We start from the raw sequence: 24,272 nt of genomic DNA, 5'->3' as shown, positions 1-24,272 counted from the left end.
TTGAAAAAATGGCACATTTAGACGTTAAAATGCCTTTGTGTATATTACAACGTATTGATTTTATAAAAATAAGCATAGAAGAATTATGAGATCTGTTTTTCTGGACCTACATCTACAGTGGCGCCAACTGGTGAGCAAAAAAACGGTAGCCCTCATTCTTTAAAAAACTGGATGGTAATGATGATCGTATTTTGGGCGTGTAAAGTCTAAAAAGCCCTACACCCCAGCAGGGAGTAACAGGAAAAGAAGAGAAGAGAAGAAAGTCTAAGAAATAGCCATGTCCCAAGCTTGTCAGCTAAAGAAGATGACGCTGTACGTAGCTCTGTATTTTCTGGTAACTAAATAGGGTATTTGACTACTAGTCAAATCACTTTCTTTTTTCAAACTGTCAAAACGATTTTGCTACTATGGAATTTATATGAAACACTTAACATGTGACGTCGCAATCAAATTACCTACTCTTTATAGTTTTATACGGGTTTTAAAATAGAAATTCTGTCTAAAAATAACTGCTGTCTACGTTTCTCTATGAATCTTCTGGTGCTTTATTCCATGCATGGTGTAAAATAATCTCAGGTCATTTTTTCTGTTAAACAAAACGTATTGTTTCCCTTATGCAGTGATTACACTGTTTACTGCTAATAGCCCCGACGTAAGTAACGGGAACAAGCCCGTTTAAAAAGCAAATTTACCATTCTATTTATATGGTTCAAATTCATGAAACAGCCCATTCGGAGATAACACGTTTTGTTATCTCCAAAGAGACCACCCTGATTGTTCCCTGAATGAGCTGTCACATAAATTTGAACCTTACTACTATCACGATAGTTGCTTTTTAAACGACATGGTTGCTTTGGCACGTGCTGAAGAACGCTCTTATAAGAAACAAAGGCTTTTGTTTAACAAATTAGGGCCTGCGCCCGAAAAAATCATCTGAGATAATTCATACTATAAATTACGTTCTAAAACCACAGAATAAGTAATAGTATTATCATACAGAACGGCCACGCCCCGCCTCGCCCCGACTCGAATTACCTCGCCCCGCGACAGAAATCTGGCGGACTTCTGGCGTGCTCTCACAGTACTATTTTTAAGCAACTTACTAACACTATGACGCATGACGCGTGTACGGACGTGCCGTTCACACATAGAAACGCGAGTGATTTTTGATGTATAGCGTGTCCGCCCTGTGCTAAAATTTATACATAAAACTTGCCGCAGGTGGTAACTACGAGGCGAACGTGATCTTCTCGCCGGATTCCTACATACCGCGTTCCGTTTCACTCAACTTGACTGTCGACATGTTTGGAGAATCCATCAATATTCTGGAGGTACCTAAATTACTTATGCTGGGTGTTGTCACGGTGCATGTGTGCGTAGTGAATATCTGGGTCATACTATCATGAAACGTACAATAAGCTAAAAAAATACAGTTTTATACATTTTTTTTGTTAGTGTTGCGTGTCGTGTCGTGGACAATAAACATTAAACAAATTTATTTGTCTACCACGAACATTTATATAAACTAATGTCGGGTAGTTTAGTGTTGTTTACCAATATCTCAGTTAGTCTTCCTTGACCACAGCTAGTGCAACCTGGCTACTAGGAAAAAAGGTAAAATAATGAAATTTTATCGCGTTACACCCGTTAGTAACGTTAATTATTTATACATTTAAGTTGATACGTCGATGTTTTCTGTGAACCAGCAAAAATTGGCTGTCGAGAGCTCGGGGTTTATTTACTTAATCTTTATTGCACAACATGAGATAGTAGAAATGGCTGACTTAATAATACGTGGGCTAAACATAACGGTATTGGGGGTATGAAATCCATATTCACGTCGCATAATACGCATAAATGTTTAAAAACCGCCGTTGTTTCTTTAATTCCAGCTTAAAGCCCGCGCCGAAGGCTTCGAACGCTACTTCGAGAACCTCTTTGGCAACAACGGACCGCTCAGCAAGACCAAACTGAACGATCACCTTCAAAACCTTCGCTTCCTCCGTTCCCTCACCGAAGCCGACGACGTACGGGGGAAAGTCGACGACATCCCGTACAAGAATGAGGCGCTGAAGCACCAGTTCCCCATGGCGGAGTTGGGAGTGAAAGTGTTCGGGAATGAGATTTCGTATTGGAACGCGGAGGGGAATGATGAGATTGTGAAGAGCTTGGAGAGGCTCAATCCGCAGTTGAGGATATTGGAAATATTGTCTGGAAAGGTATGTATTTTTATATGACTGTTGATATTATTAAGACGTGCGAGGTAAAGTCGACAATATCCCGTACGAATGAAGCGCTAAAGCACCAGTTCCCCATGGCGGAGTTGGGAGTGAAAGTGTTCGGGAATGAGATTTCGTATTGGAACGCGGAGGGGAATGATGAGATTTTGAAGAGCTTGGAGAGGCTCAATCCGCAGTTGAGGATATTGGAAATATTGTCTGGAAAGGTATGTATTTTTATATGACTATTGATATTATTAAGACGTGCGTGGTAGAGTCGACGACACCCCGTACAAGAATAAAGCGCTAAAGCACCAGTTCCCCATGGCGGAGTTGGGAGTGAAAGTGTTCGGGAATGAGATTTCGTATTGGAACGCGGAGGGGAATGATGAGATTGTGAAGAGCTTGGAGAGGCTCAATCCGCAGTTGAGGATACTGGAAATATTGTCTGGAAAGGTAGTATTTTTATACGACTGTTGATATTATGAAGACGTGCGAGGTAGAGTCCAGTTCCCTATGGCGGAGTTGGGGGTGAATGTGTTCGTGAATGAGATTTCGTATTGGAACGCGGCGGAAGGGAATGATGAGATTTTAAAGAGCTTGGAGAGGCTTAATCCACAGTTGAGGATTTTGGAAATATTGTCTGGTAGGTTTTTAAAGAGACTACACATAGGGTTGAGTCCATGTTTAAGATCTTTTAACTATTAATGATTACTTAGTTTAAGTCCAAGTTAAATTGTAATGCAGTTTGAGATAACTCAAAATGGATAATTATTTCGTTAGTAATAGGTATATTATTACAGTCTAGAGCCTCTAGTACTATTACACGTCTGAAATTTGTGGCTAAGGCGAATTTTAATAACATTTTCTTCAAGTTGGGTCTTGTTGACTTTATTCTCAGTTGTCATACTTTTGATGCCCTTGTAGCCATTAGCCTTACATGCCTTTTATTTTGTTTTTATTCTCAGGAAATCTCCTACAACAAGGCATCCCTCTTCCTCGATACTACGTTTTCCGTTCCCACTGGCTGCGGTTTACCCCTGAATATGAACCTTATGGGAACTAGCTACGTCAATACCAAACTATCGGGGACTATGCTGGATAAGTTTAGACAAAGCGGGAATCTGGACTTTGAGGGCAAGATACATCCCAGGTAAGACATTAACCATTGATCACCGTATGCTGGCAGGGTCGTCATGTAATGGGGTGATTAGTTACATAACTCATAACATGTTTAGTTAATAATCAGTTTACTTAATTATATCGGATGAATAGGGGGTATTACTGCAATGTTCTGCCACCAGAGTGCAGCACTAGCCTTTTTAGTAAACCATGGAGTAACTTATACATACTGTGCCTTTAACATTTTTTTTGACAAGTTTTCAGAGATAATAAAATATGACATTGATGCATCAAGGCGGTTTGTTTACAGAGGATCTATAGGGAAACGCGAATCCGACATTTCGATATCTGCCGCTTTATCGCTCGAATATGCAAGTGACAGAGATGTTAGATAACTAAATTTCGATTTTCTAGTTTCGCGATAGACCCTCAGATCGTGGTAGTGGCGCAATCTACGCAGAGTTTCGCGTAATATTCCCTACTGTTTATTCTTTTTTTACTGTATCTACTTATGCCACTTATGGAAACTGTAAACGAAAGTTAGTAAGATCACCATAATAAAATAACCGGCCAAGTGCGAGTCGGACTCGCCCACCGAGGGTTCCGTACTTTTTAGTATTTGTTGTTATAGCGGCAACAGGAATACATCATCTGTGAAAATTTCAACTGTCTAGCTATCGCGGTTCATGAGATACAGCCTGGTGACAGACAGACGGACAGACAGACAGACGGACAGCGGAGTCTTAGTAATAGGGTCCCGTTTTTACCCTTTGGGTACGGAACCCTAAAAAACGATTTCTTATTCAGTTAAACATAACCTGTTAAATTTTCTTCGCACTCCACTTTTACATAAACTTTTCCCACAGCGTTGCAGTAAACATAGCGGCAACCATGTCCGTAAACGCCGGTGACCTCAGCTCCAGCGGCATCCGCGTGAACATGCGCCTCTACACCGCCACCGCCCTCGAGGCCAAGCTCAACATCCGCGGCCTCGGCCTGGTGCGGCTCGACCTGTCCCTGCCCAGTGAGAAGAGAGAAATATTTGCAGCCAAGTAAGTTACAGTCGATATGTTACCCAACGCCATCGAGGCCAAGCTCAACATCCGCGGCCTCGGCCTGGTGCGGCTCGACCTGTCCCTGCCCAGTGAGAAGAGAGAAATATTTGCAGCCAAGTAAGTTACAGTCGATATGTTACCCAACGCCATCGAGGCCAAGCTCAACATCCGCGGCCTCGGCCTGGTGCGGCTCGACCTGTCCCTGCCCAGTGAGAAGAGAGAAATATTTGCAGCCAAGTAAGTTACAGTCGATATGTTACCCAACGCCATCGAGGCCAAGCTCAACATCCGCGGCCTCGGCCTGGTGCGGCTCGACCTGTCCCTGCCCAGTGAGAAGAGAGAAATATTTGCAGCCAAGTAAGTTACAGTCGATATGTTACCCAACGCCATCGAGGCCAAGCTCAACATCCGCGGCCTCGGCCTGGTGCGGCTCGACCTGTCCCTGCCCAGTGAGAAGAGAGAAATATTTGCAGCCAAGTAAGTTACAGTCGATATGTTACCCAACGCCATCGAGGCCAAGCTCAACATCCGCGGCCTCGGCCTGGTGCGGCTCGACCTGTCCCTGCCCAGTGAGAAGAGAGAAATATTTGCAGCCAAGTAAGTTACAGTCGATATGTTACCCAACGCCATCGAGGCCAAGCTCAACATCCGCGGCCTCGGCCTGGTGCGGCTCGACCTGTCCCTGCCCAGTGAGAAGAGAGAAATATTTGCAGCCAAGTAAGTTACAGTCGATATGTTACCCAACGCCATCGAGGCCAAGCTCAACATCCGCGGCCTCGGCCTGGTGCGGCTCGACCTGTCCCTGCCCAGTGAGAAGAGAGAAATATTTGCAGCCAAGTAAGTTACAGTCGATATGTTACCCAACGCCATCGAGGCCAAGCTCAACATCCGCGGCCTCGGCCTGGTGCGGCTCGACCTGTCCCTGCCCAGTGAGAAGAGAGAAATATTTGCAGCCAAGTAAGTTACAGTCGATATGTTACCCAACGCCATCGAGGCCAAGCTCAACATCCGCGGCCTCGGCCTGGTGCGGCTCGACCTGTCCCTGCCCAGTGAGAAGAGAGAAATATTCGCAGCTAAGTTGGTTACAGTCAACATGCGTCTCTACACAGCCACCGCCGTCGAGGCCAAGCATCCGTGGCATTGGTCTGGTCAGGCTTGATCTGTCCCTGTCCAGTGAGAATAGATAAATATTCGCAGCCAAGTGAGTTACAGTTAACACGCGTCTCTACACTGCTACCGCCGTCGAGGCCAAGCTCAACATCCGTGGCATTGGTCTGGTCAGGCTTGATCTATTCCTGACCAGTGAGAAGACAAAAATATTCGCAGCCAAGTGAGTTACAGTCAACACGCGTCTCTACACCGCTACCGCCATCGAGGCCAAGCTCAACATCCGTGGCAATGGTCTGGTCTGGCTTGATCTATTCCTGCCCAGTGAGAAGAGAGAAATATTCGCAGCCAAGTGAGTTACAGTCAACACGCGTCTCTACACCACTACTGCCGTCGAGGCCAAGCTCAACATCCGTGGCAATGGTCTGGTCAGGCTTGATCTGTCCCTGTCCAGTGAGAAGAGAGAAATATTCGCTGCCAAGCTAGTTACAGTCAACCCGTCGAGGCTTCGGTCTGAACCCAGAGATAAAATTAGACCTTATTGGGACTGTTCCGGTTTCCTGGAGATGTTTTCCTTTGCCGAAAAGCTATTGGTAAAAATAAAATTATAATTTGTACAAAAGTTCCACGAAACTCATTGGTACGAGCTGGGATTCGAACTCGCGTTGTTGTTGTTGTTATAGTTGGTTGTTCATGCAAAGTATTCCTTTCAAATCATAGAATTGATATAACATGATATCTTTAGGGAGCAGTCACGGAAATTATGTATCACCACATTTTTTTTTAGATCTGAACTGATAATCCTCCACGGCGACGAAGAGTTGCAGCAGCAGGGGCTGAACACCAACAAAATAGAACAGAACACTTGCAGCTGGTCCGCCTTCGACAAGGGCATTGGCATTAAAGTCTGCGCCTCCTATCGGGTACTAACACTCTGAAATTATTGACTTTATAAAACGTCTATGATGTGGTCTGAAAAGAAATAACTCAACTCAACCTACTGGACTAGGAACTCAGTGAATGATACTTCTTTTTCTTCTATAATTTATTAATTATTTGTTTAACGTAACCCAGTGGGTAGTGGCCCTTCTTAAAAAGCATGCATTTTCCTTAGTAATGGATGTTATCTTAGTACGTAAATAAGTATGTAATTATATCGTCACCTAGTTATTTAGTTAATAGATAAAAATGTCTTCCCAGTTCCCAGACATGACGAACCTGAGAGACGCTCCGTACTTCATAATGAGCGGTCCGGCCAAGTACGTCCTGTCGCTCGAGAAAGCCGACCCGTCCGCCAAGATATACTCCTTCCAATACAAGTGGGATAAGAATCAAACGAGTGACGTCATCGCCTTCACCTTCGACACTCCAGACAGCCAGGTATCTTACGGACTTAATGTGCTTATGGCTACTTTCAAAAACATACTCCTTGCAATAGAAGTGGGACAATAACCAGCCCAGTGACGTCATTACTTCCACCTTACACGTAAACGCACGCACTTACAACCCCTCTGGTGTTGCGGGTGTCCATGGGCGGCGGTAATCGCTTACCATCAGGTGATCCGTCTGCTCGTTTGCCTCCTATTTCATAAAAAAAAAACATACGCTTCACCGTACCCCAAGACGTACTCCTTCCAATACGAGTGGGATAAGAATTATAGTTTGTCAAAGGACTGTCTCATTTCAAACATAGACAGAGAGAATCATACTAAATTTGTCTTACACTAGTACAAACACCCAAAAGAAAAGGATGAGTATAGTTTTTTTTTGTTCTTATTTACTGACTATTTGGTTTGACCAACTATAGAAGTGACGTCATTGTCTTTACCTTCGACACTCCTGACAGCCAGCGGCCGTAGCACGGTCGTTTTTATCACCTGTCACCATGCCTGTCACGTTCTAACAAGTATGTAAGTGCGAAAGTGACAGGCATAGAGACAGGCGATAAAAATGGAACCATGCTTCCACCGCTGGTCTGAGGAAATAGGATACGATGTCATGATTCTCACTATAATGGGAACAACCGCTAAAAATTTTGCGACGTTTCTATGCACATCCTCAAAGATTTTTTTCTTTTTATAAAGGAGTAGCAACTGTGGGATAAACTTGATCTCTCTTTTAACTGAACGTATTGAAAATCATTTTTGAGCGGTTTATCTTCCTAAAAATCTCGGTTCTCAATGTCCTACATACTTAACAAATCTTTCTACAGGAGAAACGCATGATCGACGCAGTCCTGAACCTATCCAACACGGAAACCAACACGTCCTACACAGCCAGCCTTACCTTCCAATCCGCCAAAAACACTCTTAAAGCTAAAGGAGCGTATCTCAATACCGCCAACGTGAAGTCAGTTGAAGCAAGTTTAGTTATAGATGGAAGGAAGCATTTTGATACAGTCATGTCGTTAAAGAAGACTGATATCATGTTTGGATACGTGTGGTTGCCGAAGGCGTACTGGGTTGTCAATGATGAGAAGATTGCTGAGTTAACTGGTGAGTATGTTTCTTGAGTAGTTATCTGAATACGCCAATAACTATTAGTTAGTGGAAGCCAGTCTGGTCATAGATGGAAGGAAGCATGTTAATAGTCATGTCTCTGAAGAAGACAGATATCATGTTTGGATATGTGTGGTTGCCGAAGGCGTACTGGGTTGTCAATGATGAGAAGATTGCTGAGTTAACTGGTGAGTATATTTCTTGAGTAGTTATCTGAATACGCCAATAACTATTAGTTAGTGGAAGCCAGTCTGGCCATAGATGGAAGGAAGCATTTTGATAGTCATGTCTCTGAAGAAGACAGATATCATGTTTGGATATGTGTGGTTGCCGAAGGCGTACTGGGTTGTCAATGATGAGAAGATTGCTGAGTTAACTGGTGAGTATATTTCTTAAGTAGTTATCTGAATATGCCAATAATTATTAGTTAGTGGAAGCCAGTCTGGTCATAGATGGAAGGAAGCATTTTGATAATCATGTCTCTGAAGAAGACAGATATCATGTTTGGATATGTGTGGTTGCCGAAGGCGTACTGGGTTGTCAATGATGAGAAGATTGCTGAGTTAACTGGTCAGTATGTTTCTTGAGTAGTTATCTGAATATGCCAATAATTATTAGTTAGTGGAAGCCAGTCTGGTCATAGATGGAAGGAAGCATTTTGATAATCATGTCTCTGAAGAAGACAGATATCATGTTTGGATATGTGTGGTTGCCGAAGGCGTACTGGGTTGTCAGTGATGAGAAGATTACTGAGTTAACTGGTCAGTATGTTTCTTGAGTAGTTATCTGAATATGCAAATAACTATCTATTAGTTAGTGGAAGCCAGTCTGGTCATAGATGGAAGGAAGCATTTTGATAGTCATGTCTCTGAAGAAGACAGATATCATGTTTGGATATGTGTGGTTGCCGAAGGCGTACTGTCGTCAATGATGAGACGATTGGTGAGTTAACTGGTAAGTAGTTATCTGAATATATCAATGTCAAGTTGAAGCCAGTCTGGTTATAGATGGAAGGAAGCATTTTGATATAGTCATGTCGTGAAGAAGACTGACATCATGTGTGGATATGTATGGTTGCCGAAGGCGTACTAGGTTGTCAATGATGAGAAGATTGGTGAATTAACTGGTAAGTATATTTCTTAAGTAGTTCCGAGTAGTAGACCGACGTCTTCTTGTGTTTATATTTCATCTACAGTGGCGCCAACTGGTGAGCACAAAAACGGTAGCCCTCATTAGACAGAGAATGCTAACAAAGAATCCTGATATCAGAACTGATATTTAACTGTTTATTCTCCAGGCCAATTCAAAGTACGAACTAAAGGCGGCGTCACACAAGCGGACATCCTTGTAGACTTCCACATGCGACAGCAAGCCAGCCACCTCGTCGGCTATTACACCCTCAACGGACCCTCCCACGGACTCCAACTAACTTTAGACTACCAGAGCTACAAGAATAAGACACAGACGATTAAGTTAGAAGGGTTGTATAGTGAGCGACCGCTGGGGAATAGACATGATTTGTACGGAGAACTGGCGATGGAATTCACGGCGTATCCTATGTATAACTTCTTTGCTGTGTTGAAGAATATGGTAAGTGTTTTTACACAAGCAAGTACACAGAATTTCGTCTTGTGATGAAAACACAGTTAGAAAAAAACGAAAACTTTATGTTATATGCTTCTTTGTATGTGAAACTTTTCCATTTTTCTTTTATTTTTAAAATCACTGTTTTTTTTTCAGAAATCGCAAACGCACCTGGACATGAGCTTTAACGTGTCTTCGTCCCGTGACCCGGCCATAGAGCCGTCGCTGACGTTCGGCTACACGCGCATTGACACACCTCTTGGCACGAAGTTAGCCACACATCTCACCATCACCAAACCGAGACCTATGCGGATGGTATTCGAGTATCAAGAGGTAAGCAAACGCACCTGGACATGAGCTTCAACGTGTCTTCCTCAAGAGGCCCGGCCATAGACCCGTCGCTGACGTTCGGCTACATGCGCATTGACACACCTCTTGGCATGAAGTTAGCCACACATCTCACCATCACCAAACCGAGGCCTATGCGGATGGTATTCGAGTATCAAGAGGTAAGTAAACGCACCTGGACATGAGCTTCAACGTGTCTTCCTCAAGAGGCCCGGCCATAGACCCGTCGCTGACGTTCGGCTACACACCTCTTGGCATGAAGTTAGCCACACATCTCACCATCACCAAACCGAGACCTATGCAGATGGTATTCGAGTATCAAGAGGTAAGTAAACGCACCTGGACATGAGCTTCAACGTGTCTTCCTCAAGAGGCCCGGCCATAGACCCGTCGCTGACGTTCGGCTACACACCTCTTGGCATGAAGTTAGCCACACATCTCACCATCACCAAACCGAGACCTATGCAGATGGTATTCGAGTATCAAGAGGTAAGCAAACGCACCTGGACATCAGCTTCAACGTGTCTTCCTCAAGAGGCCCGGCCATAGACCCGTCGCTGACGTTCGGCTACACACCTCTTGGCATGAAGTTAGCCACACATCTCACCATCACCAAACCGAGACCTATGCAGATGGTATTCGAGTATCAAGAGGTAAGCAAACGTACCTGGACATCAGCTTCAACGTGTCTTCCTCAAGAGACCCGGCCATAGACCCGTCGCTGACGTTCGGCTACACGCGCATTGACACACCTCTTGGCATGAAGTTAGCCACACATCTCACCATCACCAAACCGAGACCTATGCAGATGGTATTCGAGTATCAAGAGGTAAGCAAACGTACCTGGACATCAGCTTCAACGTGTCTTCCTCAAGAGACCCGGCCATAGACCCGTCGCTGACGTTCGGCTACACGCGCATTGACACACCTCTTGGCATGAAGTTAGCCACACATCTCACCATCACCAAACCGAGGCCTGTGCGAATGGTATTTGAATATTAGGAGGTAAATGGCTTAAGTTTAGTCTTAAGTTATTATTGAAATGTTTTTTTATTGTTATACTGACATTTATTGAATAAATTTGATTTAATTTATTGTTATAAATTGCTCATTTTCTATCTATTTCACTAGATTTAGTTATAAAATTTAACATGTGCCAACCCTATAGCACAGCCTATAGTGTATTTCATCTTATTTTCATCAACGTGATATTCGAAATTCAAGTCTCTAATAATTCTATTTTTTACAGCTCGGCAAGAAATACACAGTAGTGGCTCTTCTAAACGTGAACCCGAAGTCCAAAGACATTCTAGTATCAGGCGTTCTGTACTACCCGCCCGGTACGAAGTTATTCGCGACGGCAGAACTAAATACTTCGCTACCAACGCTACACGATTGCTCTATCAAGGCGAAAGTGCATGAGAAGGAAGATAAAGAGTTCCAGGTAATTATCGTATTTAGCTTTTAACTAACAGTTTACGTATTCAATCACCTAAGGCTTTCAGGAACAGGAGTTGTGTTCCTTTTAATACTTTGATTTTTAAAAGTAACCTTACCTAGTATCCTACGCTATTGAAAGGCCGTGGGAGGGTGCACTGCTGACTTATAGATTCATTTTATAAATGTATACTCACTTTACCTATAGACTGACATGTAAACATATAGTTTAGCACATGTATGTACAATCGAGGACATTCCCGGTGAACCACATTAAGGGCAAAAATCATTTAAACGTTTTGCAGACGGTCAGGCGATATCATAAAAGTGATGACCAATACCATGGCACTTAAATATGTGGGTGTTGAAAAAAAAGTTAGTTCAGATTAAGTTCATTGCCGTCCATTGTCCTTGTGACGGTCGGCATTTGCAAACTAAGATAAGAAATTTAAAATGCATCCTAATTGATTATCTTTATGGGGAGGCGAAGCTTAGCCTAAACAACAACAAGTAATAAACTGTCCTTACTACCTATTGTTTGTCTCATTATCTATTTTTACCCTTTTCGTTATTAAGATAAAGAATCCTAAATGCATCGTAATTGGTTATCTCCATGAGAGGCGGAGTTTAGCTCGCTCGTAAGTATCGAGGAAAAAGAATTCTGAAGTGGTTCACCGGCAATGTCCCCGATTGTACCTATGACAGAATAAGAATAAATAGATTCTACGACAGGTATCGTGATTTCCTAGCTACACACATTGTATCCCTCCAAAAGGACTTTCGTAATTTAAACTCTACTACCTCCTTGTAAATTTCTAAATCCTTTGACAGGTGAACGCAGCAGGCGTCTGGTTCACGGGCGTGGATTTCAACGTAGACGCGCTGTATCAGGACCAGTCGAAAACCAACATGGCGTCGCATCGGCTCAAGCTGATACTGAACAGTAACCACTTCAAGGACATAGCTGTCGATGCGAGGTTTACGCAGGATAATAGGCAGCTTACTTTTGTTGGTCAGGTGAGAAAATAATGCAATACATATAAATATCAACATAGACCAGCTGTATCAAGACCAGTCGAAAACCAATATGGCGTCGCATCGGCTCAAGCTGATACTTAATAGTAACCACTTCAAGGATATAGCTGTCGATGCGAGGTTTACGCAGGATAATAGGCAGCTTACTTTTGTTGGTCAGGTGAGAAAATAATGCAATAAATATAAATATCAACATAGACCAGCTGTATCAAGACCAGTCGAAAACCAACATGGCGTCGCATCGGCTCAAGCTGATACTGAACAGTAACCACTTCAAGGACATAGCTGTCGATGCGAGGTTTACGCAGGATAATAGGCAGCTTACTTTTGTTGGTCAGGTGAGAAAATAATGCAATAAATATGAATATCAACATAGACCAGATGTATCAAGACCAGTCAAAAACCAATATGGCGTCGCATCGGCTCAAGCTGATACTGAACAGTAACCACTTCAAGGACATAGCTGTCGATGCGAGGTTTACGCAGGATAATAGGCAGCTTACTTTTGTTGGTCAGGTGAGAGAATAATGCAATAAATATAAATATCAACATAAACGCGCTGTATCAAGACCAGTCAAAAACCAATATGGCGTCGCATCGGCTCAAGCTGATACTGAGCAGTAACCACTTCAAGGATATAGCTGTCGATGCGAGGTTTACGCCGGAGGTTTAGCCATCAACAGGCGTTCCCTTCTGTCGAAAATAGGCGGCCAATGGTCCATACACAATGTATGGACTGACGTTTATCTGACATGGCTATTTTTACGTTACGTATACATTTGACGTGCCCCTCCCACGCAAAAATCGGCAGACTGTTTTGTACAGAAAATTACAGACAAGGCGTCTCCGTTTGGTTTGGTTTTGTAATACACGTGAATAATGTTGATAATGTTCTAGGGCGAGTACAACGAAGACAAATACAGAATGCTTCTTCGCTACGTCTTACTCTCGGAACAAAACTTCACAACCTACGTAGAGGTGGACGCGAACGACAAAGCGTACAGTTTGACCCTCAACGCGGACCTTACTAACAACACCGACGTGTCCATGGACGTACACTTTGACCAGTAAGTATTTTGTTTCTTAAAAATTATATGATGCCAAGGTCGACGGCAAAAGGCCTGACGGAATATTTAACCTTACCTCTGCGACACTACTCGTGTAAATGGGCGTTTTCTAAAAGAAATATTGAAAAGAATCACTTTCAAATCTGGACATTCTTGGGCTCATTCTACTCAGAATCGACAGCATTCTCCATCCCACCATTAAAAAAAGATGTCCCAAAATGTCCATACCATTACGTCACGTTTTAGTGTGAACAATTTTTTCACTTGTATGTGCGTGACGTAGTGGAACGTAAAATTTTCATACAAATGGGACATTTTTTATCATCAGATTTGAATGTGCTAGTGATTCTGAGTTAAAAGAACCCGAAATCACCACGATCTGTGAGAATCGGGTTTTCAATATTTATTTTAGAAAACGCCCAAATACCATGGCACCGTCCGATATTCCGAGTACCAATGTTGGCGCTATCAACACATCCTCGCCTGCATCCATGGCATTCACAGCACATCCTCGGTCAAAAGTACGACAACCTTGGTTTGTTTCCGACGTTTTAAAAATGAGGACATGTAAAGTAAAGTAAATTATTATTTCAGTAACTACATATATGGTATCATTGGGCCTAAATATTAAACATAAAAGATAAGCAGGTAACATAAACAAGGACTAAATTCTACAATGGTTCCTACATTAGGCAGCGCCTATCCTGTAGGTAGCCACACAGTTATGAGTATTCAAACGACATGTAGCGCCCATAGTTAGCACAATCAGACACTTAATTGTACTGATTATTAAAAAGAAACTGAGTTAAATAATGTACAAATAAATTGAATTACAAATAAAATGAAATGGTTGACGATGTAACTAGGACTATTCAGTGACGTCAATTTTTCTCATCGAAAATAACTTGTTTAATAGCTTAGACTGCTGGGCAAATGCCTTCATCCACATATCCTGGTAACACCGCCCGTAATCAGTGTATATTTTCAGACTCCGCGACGTCCACATCTCCTACAAACGCTGGCTTACTCCACGCCAGAAACGCCTCAGCGCTGCCTTCAACTGGGATGCGAACCGGGACCCCTCGCAAAAAATATCCATCGACATACAGTTAGACAACAAGGGCACTTGGCACCATGGGGGGCACCTTACACTGTATTACCCTAATAGGATGGTTAATGGGGAGTTTGAGTTTCTATTGGAAGGTGAGCACGAATAATCGCGGGAAGCGTCTTAGCGCCAACTTCAACTGATATGGGCGTCTTCTAAAATCAATATTGAAAACCTGATTCTCACCGCTCCTGGTGTTTTTGGGTTCTTTCAACTCAGAATCACTAACATATTCAATCTTGATGATAAAAAAATGTTCCAAAAATTTGTGGGAAAATTGTACATTCCACTACGTCACGCACATACAAGTGAATAAAAATTTCACACTTACGTGACGTAATAGAATGGACATTTTGGGACATCTTTTTTTAATGGCGGGATGGAGAATGCTGTCGATTCTTAGTAGAATGAGCCCAAGAATGTCCAAATTTGAAAGAAGCAGGTATTCAATATTTATTAGAACCCTCCGTAAAAAGTACCTATTAACATATAACTGGACAGCAAGGGTACAAGCCTCCATTATAATGTTCAATAAGATGGTGAACCGAAAATTTGAGTTCTTACTGAGAGGTTACTACGGTCAAAGTTCTTTGGCAAATATTTTTATTGCTAATAGTTACCACTTTATTACCACACAACTCTAAACTGTCATTAAACGCTGACTTCCAAATGAAAACTATAGGTAGCTTAGCAGCATACCCGCACTAGCTCATATTAAAATTATTTCTGAACTAGCTTAAAATAAACCTTGAACCCATACAAACTTTCATCCCCTTTTTAATCCCCTTAGGGGTTGAATTTCTCAAGATCGCTTCTTATCTCTTGTAAACATTATAAATGTAACCTGGTGTGCAAATTTCAACTTTCTATCTTTTGTAGTTTCGGCTATGCGTTGATGAGTCAGTCAGTCAATCAGTCAGAACACGTGCATTTATATGGACTAGTTTTTGCCCGTGACTTCATCTGCGTAGACTTAGTAACCGCAGCTAGAGTAAGAATAGCGCCTGGATAAAGTCAAATGGCAATCAATCAATTTGAGCATACGCTTGCTTACACAAATTATCAGGCAATTAAATAATTATCTCAATTCCAACCCGCTTTTGACCCTCTTAAGGGATAATTTTCGGGATGAAACTATGTCCTTCTCCGGGACTCAAACTATCTCTATGCCAAATTTAAATTAAATCGGTTCAGCGGTTGAAACGTGAAGAGGTAACACAGACAGAGAGGCTTTCGCATTTATAATATTAGTATGGATGATTAACAATAAACACATTTGTGTTCCTCTGTCCTCTCTGCATTATTTTGATCCCCTTCCTAATTTACTGTAATTTCAGATTGGTACTGCGAATGGCATGTCCGTATGGGCTGGGCTCCCGAAGCCAACATACTATGGCGCGTTAAAATGTACTCAGAGGCCAAACAGGAGACCGTATACGCACTACTTTCTAGTATGGACACCCCATTCGCTGGCTGGAAGGATACTAGCTTTAACGTCATGTGAGTAACGACAAGATGAATCAAACCTTAGGTTATAGAGTATACATCTTCTTCTTCCTACCCTTATCCCACGTTATGTGGGGTCGGCACAACATGTTTTTCTCTTCCATTCTCCTCTATCTTTCGTCACCTCAGCACTCACTCCTTTCTTTCTCATATCCTCTTTCACACAATCCATCCATCGCTTTTTGGGTCTTAGATCTTTGGGTTAGGTCTTTGGGTTATAGAGTATACATATACAGTAATAATTTACCCTCCCATCATCGATGCCTCCCATAGAAAATGGACCAGCAAAAATGTATGAAACAGCCAAATTTTTTTCGCGATTTCGGGGCTGATCCCATAGTAAAAGTTGTTTAGTATAATCCCAAAACCTCCTTGACAACGGGAATGCACTTATTTTTAAGCCAACGTGTATAATGTAAAATCAAGACCGATTTAATGTGGTGAGTCAATACTACAAAGCTTAACAGGAGATACCCCATTTTCTGGATGGAAAGACGCTAACTTCAACGTCATGTGAATCAACAAGTTAAATTGAACTACGTGACAATTAGATCCCTGCATGTTTTTTTGGAATCATAATTTATATCGTTTGAACACCGGAAAAAATAAAAATACTTTCGTAAACCTACACATTATTTTATTAAAAAAATATTTAAAATGTCGAAAAATATTGAGCGGTTGAAACGCTCATAATTTTTGGCGCGAATTCAACAGAGCGTGATGACGTCACACGTTGGACGGTCCAACTAACGTTTGCTACTAATGACACTTATGTGAACTAATATGTCGAACGCGTCACGTCACACGACGTTTTTCGCGGGCAAATTTTTGTACTTTTTATTTATTATTTTAAGCAATTAAATGATAATTTAATAACGGAAATGCATTTGTAACGTGATATAACGGTAATCGGTAACAAACATCCGAATTAAAAAATATTTCTTTCAAATATAAACTTCATGCATGAGGCTAATTGAGGCCTACATGCTGTGGTGTGTCAGGATGAGGGAAAGTTAGCTTTAAATTAATGCAAGTAGAAGATTAATTGATTCGTAATGGAGAGAGCATAATAATAACAATTCAATACCTTATAGCTCTTCAAAATGTACTGTTTTGTGATATTCAACCTCATGAATTTATTAATAAAGCTAAATAAACGGCTTATGTGGTATGTGTTTATGGATAATATGTGGTATTTTCTATAAAAAGGGACCTTATTGTCGATGGCGCTTACGCCATTATAAACTATGCTCCGATATAAATACAATGCCGCGCGACGCTGTGCGGCGTAAGCGCCATCGACAATAAGGTCCTATTAAGAATTAACTATTTATCTTTTCCACCAGGTGGCGTTACCACGACAACCTACAAGCCGTGAACGGCAGCATGAATTGGATGGAGGACTACTTAGCCTTCAGCCTCCTAGCTGACTACCTATTCAAAACCAACGAGTTTTACGGAGAGTTGAATGCTGTAGTCAACTCGACCATACCTACGTTGCCTAAGGCGGCCGCTATAGCGAAACATCGGGTGATTTGGAAGAAGAGTGCAGATACGTTACTAAGCTTCCAGGTACCCATTTAAAATATACATATTATATCAATATCCTTTTCTCAAAAAGGGCGGCAAAGTCGACGTTGCCGGTTAAAAAATTGGTCGCGAAATGCGTAGCTTATGGTCGGTCAAAAAATTAAAAAGTTAAAAACACGGTCACACTCCCAAGGTCGTCCGTTTAAAACGAATCCTCAGCCAGCAAGTAGCTTCTTCCGAGCCTCGACAATAATGTACTATTATTCGTCAACGTAAAATGTCATAGATATATGTATACCTGTTCAAAACCAACCAGTTCTACGGGGAACTCAATGCTGTAGTGAATTCTACTAAGATGCCTAAGATTCTACGTTGCCTAAGGTACGCTGAGTTTTCAGGTATCTAAAATTAAAACCATCTTAATTTATTACAGCCTTACATGGCGACCCTGCCATGGTACAAAAAATCTGAATCATATTTCACAAATCAAAGTTAAAAATAAACGACTTCTGTATTAATTTACGCGTCTTGTTTACGTGTATTGTAGATTTGTCGCGGCAATTTACATATTTGTATAAATTTTCCATTACATTTTTGTCATTTGCAAATTTTGTGATATGCCCATGTTGTAATAAATACATATTTGTAACTTGTCACTTGTAAATTGTAATTGTGGGATAGGCCCCGTCTTTACAAATTAATAATATTACATAGTTTTGATCTATCATAGCCATTTGACCATTTATGGCATTAGTCTAAAAGATAATGCCATTACCATAGAGTAACTTATACTAGAGCGGTACTGTCATAGTAAATTTTGTAACCCCAGTAAATTCACTGCCATCTGTCGACACACTTTAAAACTAAAAATGAAGATCTATAAAAATACGATAAAATGTATTTAAATATAGATAAATGATTTTTTTTATCTGCATTAATTATTTTTATGATTTTGACCCATGTTCTTTCACTGATATGCGGTAAAATTGTTAAATAACAAATGAAACCGTCAATGCCCTCTATACGAGTGTAGGCCAAAACTAGTGGCGCCATCTGATCGAGAGTCAAATTTTCTTGATTTTCGAGGCACGTTTTTTCCTTAGACTGTATCCATCTATTACGGAGTTATATCTATCTTTGCCATTACTGAAACGGTTTGACCTATACATTATTTTTTGTTTCAGTATAACGAAGAGGGTATGCTGATGATAAACTCGTCGTGGCTACTAGACCGCGGGCGACATGAAAACAACATCACTGGCACGGTCATTCTCATCACACCCTTCCAAGTAAGTACTTACTATCAACTCAAGTTATAGGCCACAGAATTGTCGCCGAAACATGGCAAGACGGTATTTTCTTACCCTTATCATAACGTTAGTACGTGAGTACTAAATGGAAAACGTACAGTATAATATAGTTGGTTGCACTAAACCGTTTGTCACCGCTATAGGGCGTTTTCTAAAATAAATATTGAAAACCTGATTCTTTCAAATCTGGACATTATTGAGCTCATTCTACTCAGAATCGACAGCATTCTCTATCCTGCCTATAAAAAAAAATGTCCCAAAATGTCCATTTCATTACGTCACGTTTTAGTGTGAAATATGTTTTTCACTTGCGTGACGTACTGGAATGTACAATTTTCATACAAATTTTTGGGACATATTTTTTTGTCATCAGGATTGAATATACTATTTTTTTTTTTTTAAACTTTATTGCACAATATAACAAATAAAGTACAAATGGCGGACTTAATGCCGAAAGGCATTCTCTACCAGTCAACCACCAGGCTAAACAGAAACAGTGATAGGTGCAGGCATTGAACAAAAAAAAGCAGAATAGGTAACTTAAAACAAAAAATATAGCGATAAATAATACACACTACCGAGAATAAACTTACATAAACATACTATACATACTATAATTAAATAAACTTACATATCAACTTCAAACTGATAAATCCACTCTAGCACTCTTATATTATATAAGTTACTCTAGGATTTATGCCATCCTTTTTTTAGTCGAATCCTTTACAGAGGCTAGTATCTAATCAATACTTAATTTTAGTTACAGGATCAATAATCAATGTTGTCTGTTTACAGGGATACCGAAGCGGGTTCTTAGACACAAAACTCGTACTGGGACTCAAGAGAGACATCAATGGCGTCACTTTATTAAACTTAGAAGAGAAGAAACGAAAGATCTTCGTCAATGGTATTAAACTTATTATTCAACTTACTTACTTACTGCTGTGGCGCGACGACCCGAAGCGGATCTTGGCCTCCGACACTAAAGCTTTTTAATAATAAATGTTACACAACTTTTGGAAACAAATCAAAATATTTTATTAAAAATTTTGATCTGTGTTTTAAGTAGTCAGTCACACTAGGTAAGTACTATATATAAATTTTACTGAAACAACTGTCATATACTACCGAGATACTGTTGACGCTTTTCCTTACCAAATAACTTCTTGTTACTTTCTCTTGAAACGAAATTAACTTATATTTCATTTCAGGTCACATGCGACGCATCACCAACTGCATGTTGGTAGTGAACGTGACCGAACCAGCCGCCGCGGACGCCTCTCACATTCTCACGGCCAGATTTGGCTTCGTCGAGGCTGATAGACACCTCGTGGCTATGGTGGTCACCGCTAACACCACTACAGGTTAGTTTTGTAATCGTTTGGAATATAATTCTTGTAGCAAGTGAACGTTTTATCATTGAAAAAAGATTATCTGTAATAAAACAGCACGCAAAACTAGTCATTGATTAACTTTTACGTCATTATAATCCATCCTATTAAAGGTATTGTTTCCCTTATGCAGTGGTTATACTGCTTACTGCTAATAGCCCCGACATTAGTAACGGGAACAAGCCCGTTTAAAAAGCTAATTTACCATCCTATTTATATGGTTCAAATTCATGAAACAGCCCATTCGGAGATAACACGTTTTGTTATCTCCAAATAAAATACCACCCTGATTGTTCTCTGAATAAACTGTAACGTTTTGAACCTTAATACTATCACGATAGTTGCTTTTTAAACGACATGGTTGCTTTGGCACGTGCCGAAGACCGCTCTTAAAAGAAACGAAGGCTTTTGTTTAACAGATTAGGGCCCGAGCCCGAAAAAATCTTCTGAGATAATTCATACTATACCTTTCAGTATTTTAAGTACGAAATTCTACATTCCACAGGTGTTGAAATTCTATTGAGGCTGATATCTACGCAAGACTTCAACGTGTTTGGACATGTCGCTCTCCCCATACAGTACCTCACCAGAGCCATGGTTACCGCAAAACGGGGGAAAGAGGAGGTAAGTTACGCCTAATTACACGTTACTACTACAGCTTCTTTCATACCTCCTTATGGGGAAGTATGAGTTGCGTTCCCATCCCTGGGGATTTTTGGCGGTCTCAACTCCCGTAACTACGGGTGGGTCTCTACTGTGCCCTTATTCTAAGGGCGGGAGCTTCTTGGCCATGACTTGCCATGTGAGTTGGCCTGTCATGGCTTTGTGGATGTTCTTCTTCGTTGGCCTATCTGCGGCGTTGTGGCTTGCGGGACCCTCAGCTGCAGCGCGTTTCTTCCGATTTCGCCAATCTGGGGAGCTGCCGTGATTGGCGAAATGGCGAAATGACGATGGCTCTACACGTTACTGAAGTAGTATAAATAAGATACGTAAAACATGGCCCATGGCCATGGCATGTTTTACGTATGGACCCAGATAGACTTCCCCGGGCAGTGTTGCTGAGCGAAATTGCATACGCCGAACGACCAGTCGGACGCCCCATGCTTCGCTATAAGGATTCCTGCAAGCGGGACATGTTGTCCTTTGGCATCGACCCGAACACCTGGGAAACGGAAGCCCTTGAAAGAGCGGGATGGCGTAACCTTCTACGTGATGGCGTAGCGAAGCATGACGAAGTCTGGCTCGATGATTTGAAGCAGAAAAGACTCCGGGCTGCACAGGAACCACCAACAGACTCGCGTTTCACCTGCGATCTTTGTGGCAGAAAGTGTCGTGCTGCGATTGGACTTTACAGCCACAGGAAGAGATGTGCCGCACCTCCGATCTCCGACGGCGCACAGACCTCTTCTTCATAATAAACTGTCGCTGCAACAATCATCTGTCAAGATGCTGTGGCCAATGATGATGATAAATAAGATGTCTTGGGGTTGCTCATAAAGGGAATAAATCCGACAAAATATGCAAAATTCTCCGTTGTTTTACATCACTTGCCAAATCGTCATGTTTCGCACTGCCGTTCGCTCCGACCGCTAGCTCTAGCGTATGTGGTGACTGCTGTGATTTTAGCGCAAACTGGTGTTCTGTGCTTTTTGGCATAGCGATATTACCCCATGTGAGAATCTCATGTCCTTGTGTTCCGTATTTTTCCAAAAAAAAACTTTTTTTTGAAATATCTCACATATTTTGGACCCACTCCCTGTACCCAGCGATACAAATAAAATTTCATAAAAGCGCGGGTAGTTCGCAAAACCCGCGCAGCAAGAAGATGTTGATACAATTCCTCGCCAGTCTGCCTGTGACCACGAACGTAACGTCACGTTCGAAACGTCAACAATAAACGTAAGTTTTTTACGCGATTAACTCCCGTGTTAGTTTTAAAATAAAAAAATCATAAAGTCCATAACCCAATGCATCCGAAACTTCGTGACATTAAACTTTTGACCTCTATTTTTTTCCCCATAAGGTTGACTTCAGAGTGGGCTGGGCCTCAATGGACTTCGGCTTCACTGGTATCTGGCACTACCGCTCGCCCGTCAACTTTGTCTACGTGTACAAATTGTACACTCCCCTAGAAGGTTTTGAGGAGAATGGACTGGTTTTGAAGAACATTTATGGAGATGGGCTGGATTTGGAGTTGTCCATACGATTGTCTACACATAAGGTAAATATACCTAAGCATTGTTTTGTTTAGCTTCTACAGCATCTGGGCATAGGCCACTTTTACATGTCAAATTTTTACTAGTTGGTTATAAAAATAACCAAAAATTTAAAAAAAATACAATTATATGGAATCCGATGAAATATTAGATACTTTGTTAGAGATTAGATTACACAAAAAAAAACTATAATAAAAAATATACAAACAACAGAAAAATACTAAAATTCTTTAGGGATGTAAGTCTCTAAGTGGTAGAGCTAAAATGTAATTATATAATAAAAAAAACGATCATCAAATAATCCTTAGAGATGTAAAGGGTCTCCAAGACTAGCACGCTTTCACTAATATTTTTAGGTTAAACGTTTGTGACAGGAATTATTTATTTTCAGTTCGGTATAGCAGTACTATTCCTAGACGACGGCCAAGGCATCATAGATGTACTGAGGGAACGTTTCCACCCCACGAAACCACCGCGGGATGACGTCATCATCGAGAATTTCGACACCACAGCCAAGGTCACCTTGGACACGCTGTATTACCCGACGGTGACCTTTCATGCGCACATTATGAAGGTGCATAAGTAAATCCCTCTTGACTTTTGATTTTTGCTATGAGAATTCCGCTCCTTGGTTATGATATGAGATACTATCATTAAGCGTTTATAAGGCAGAGGTAATATATTTCCCACCTGATTTAGAACTTTACTTAAAAGTGATAGGGTTCGATTTTGCATAAATTCTGACACCCTTATGCTTTATAAGGGCCACTTGCACCATCCCTTTCACCCGGGGTTAACCGGTTAAACCTTTTTTTTTGTCGCAGGGGTAAATACATTTACGTATCTCACCCCCGAGCTGCGAAGGCCCGTTGGGGATGGGGTGGTATGTGGGACTCGTTCCTCCGGTACTCCCTCTGTTACTCACCGTACCGGTTAAACCTGGAGTTACCATGGTTATCAGTACAATTTGACACTGGGTTAACGGTTTAACTGGTTAACCCCGGGTTAGTGGGATGGTGCAAGTGGCGCTAAAGGGTTAAAGGGTTAGTTTAACCCCTTACGTGCCACCAAAAAGTACGTACGTAAGTGCGAAAGTGACGCATGATATGACAAGTGACAAAAACGCGGCCATGATACCGGTGCTGCTCACAGTTTACCTAGAATTGATTGTGAAATGCCACGTATAGAGAACAGCCGGACATAAAAAAAGCATTTCAAAGCTGAAACGGAGACGCTTCACGCTCGCTCGGTCAATGAGGGCTATCGTTTTTTTGCTCACCATCAGTTGATGGTGGTCCAAAAGACTAAAGAACAGCTGTCAGTCATTGAAGTGACAAGTGACATTTGACATTTCGAACTATGGAAAAGACCACCATCTACACTAGCGCCCCTAGCGGGGAATTCATACGCGTTAGCCCTCATTAGTACAGGCAGGGGTGCGAAACTCCTCCTTTCGGGTATTCTCGGCTCCGTTCGGCTCAGCATTGCTCCGAGCAATTTAGGGTTGACACAAACTTGACGCCCCTTTGCGTGCACGACCACAGATAAGATAATGACTTGAATTTTGACAACCCTAAATAGCCGAAAGGGATAGTGCCATATATTAGAAAGGGACAGCATGATTCGTCCCTGAACCGTTGTCAAACTTCGGTTTTGTAGGAAGTTTCCTTTCTGTACGGTAGTGCTATTATTTATTCTGTGGTACAGGCTTACGACATGATCGTTTTCTTTCAGTATGT

At 41.6% G+C, this 24,272-nt stretch overlaps 1 protein-coding gene across 1 annotated transcript in view; it reads left to right on the top strand.

Moving 5' to 3' along the window:
- The window catches only part of LOC134755147 (uncharacterized), a 103,787-nt gene that overhangs the window by 17,587 nt on the left and 61,928 nt on the right, over positions 1-24,272 (top strand). Inside the window, exons 16-37 of the mRNA XM_063691632.1 lie at positions 1,222-1,331; positions 1,893-2,219; positions 3,188-3,372; positions 4,208-4,393; positions 6,291-6,426; positions 6,704-6,883; positions 7,716-7,998; positions 9,299-9,597; positions 10,592-10,762; positions 11,183-11,377; positions 12,202-12,387; positions 13,303-13,472; positions 14,461-14,675; positions 15,918-16,080; positions 17,433-17,658; positions 18,801-18,905; positions 19,722-19,833; positions 20,138-20,290; positions 20,823-20,941; positions 22,341-22,538; positions 22,925-23,107; positions 24,268-24,272. The exon at positions 24,268-24,272 is cut by the window's right edge and continues 94 nt beyond it. Of these exons, the coding sequence (XP_063547702.1) occupies positions 1,222-1,331; positions 1,893-2,219; positions 3,188-3,372; positions 4,208-4,393; positions 6,291-6,426; positions 6,704-6,883; positions 7,716-7,998; positions 9,299-9,597; positions 10,592-10,762; positions 11,183-11,377; positions 12,202-12,387; positions 13,303-13,472; positions 14,461-14,675; positions 15,918-16,080; positions 17,433-17,658; positions 18,801-18,905; positions 19,722-19,833; positions 20,138-20,290; positions 20,823-20,941; positions 22,341-22,538; positions 22,925-23,107; positions 24,268-24,272 (3,907 nt within the window). The remainder of the gene's footprint in view (positions 1-1,221; positions 1,332-1,892; positions 2,220-3,187; positions 3,373-4,207; positions 4,394-6,290; positions 6,427-6,703; positions 6,884-7,715; positions 7,999-9,298; positions 9,598-10,591; positions 10,763-11,182; positions 11,378-12,201; positions 12,388-13,302; positions 13,473-14,460; positions 14,676-15,917; positions 16,081-17,432; positions 17,659-18,800; positions 18,906-19,721; positions 19,834-20,137; positions 20,291-20,822; positions 20,942-22,340; positions 22,539-22,924; positions 23,108-24,267) is intronic.

Source organism: Cydia strobilella, chromosome 2 (genome assembly GCF_947568885.1).
Source record: "Cydia strobilella chromosome 2, ilCydStro3.1, whole genome shotgun sequence".
Classification (NCBI taxonomy): domain Eukaryota; kingdom Metazoa; phylum Arthropoda; class Insecta; order Lepidoptera; family Tortricidae; genus Cydia; species Cydia strobilella.
Note: the sequence above shows the minus strand (reverse complement) of the source record. Positions and strands in the feature narration are given on the sequence as shown.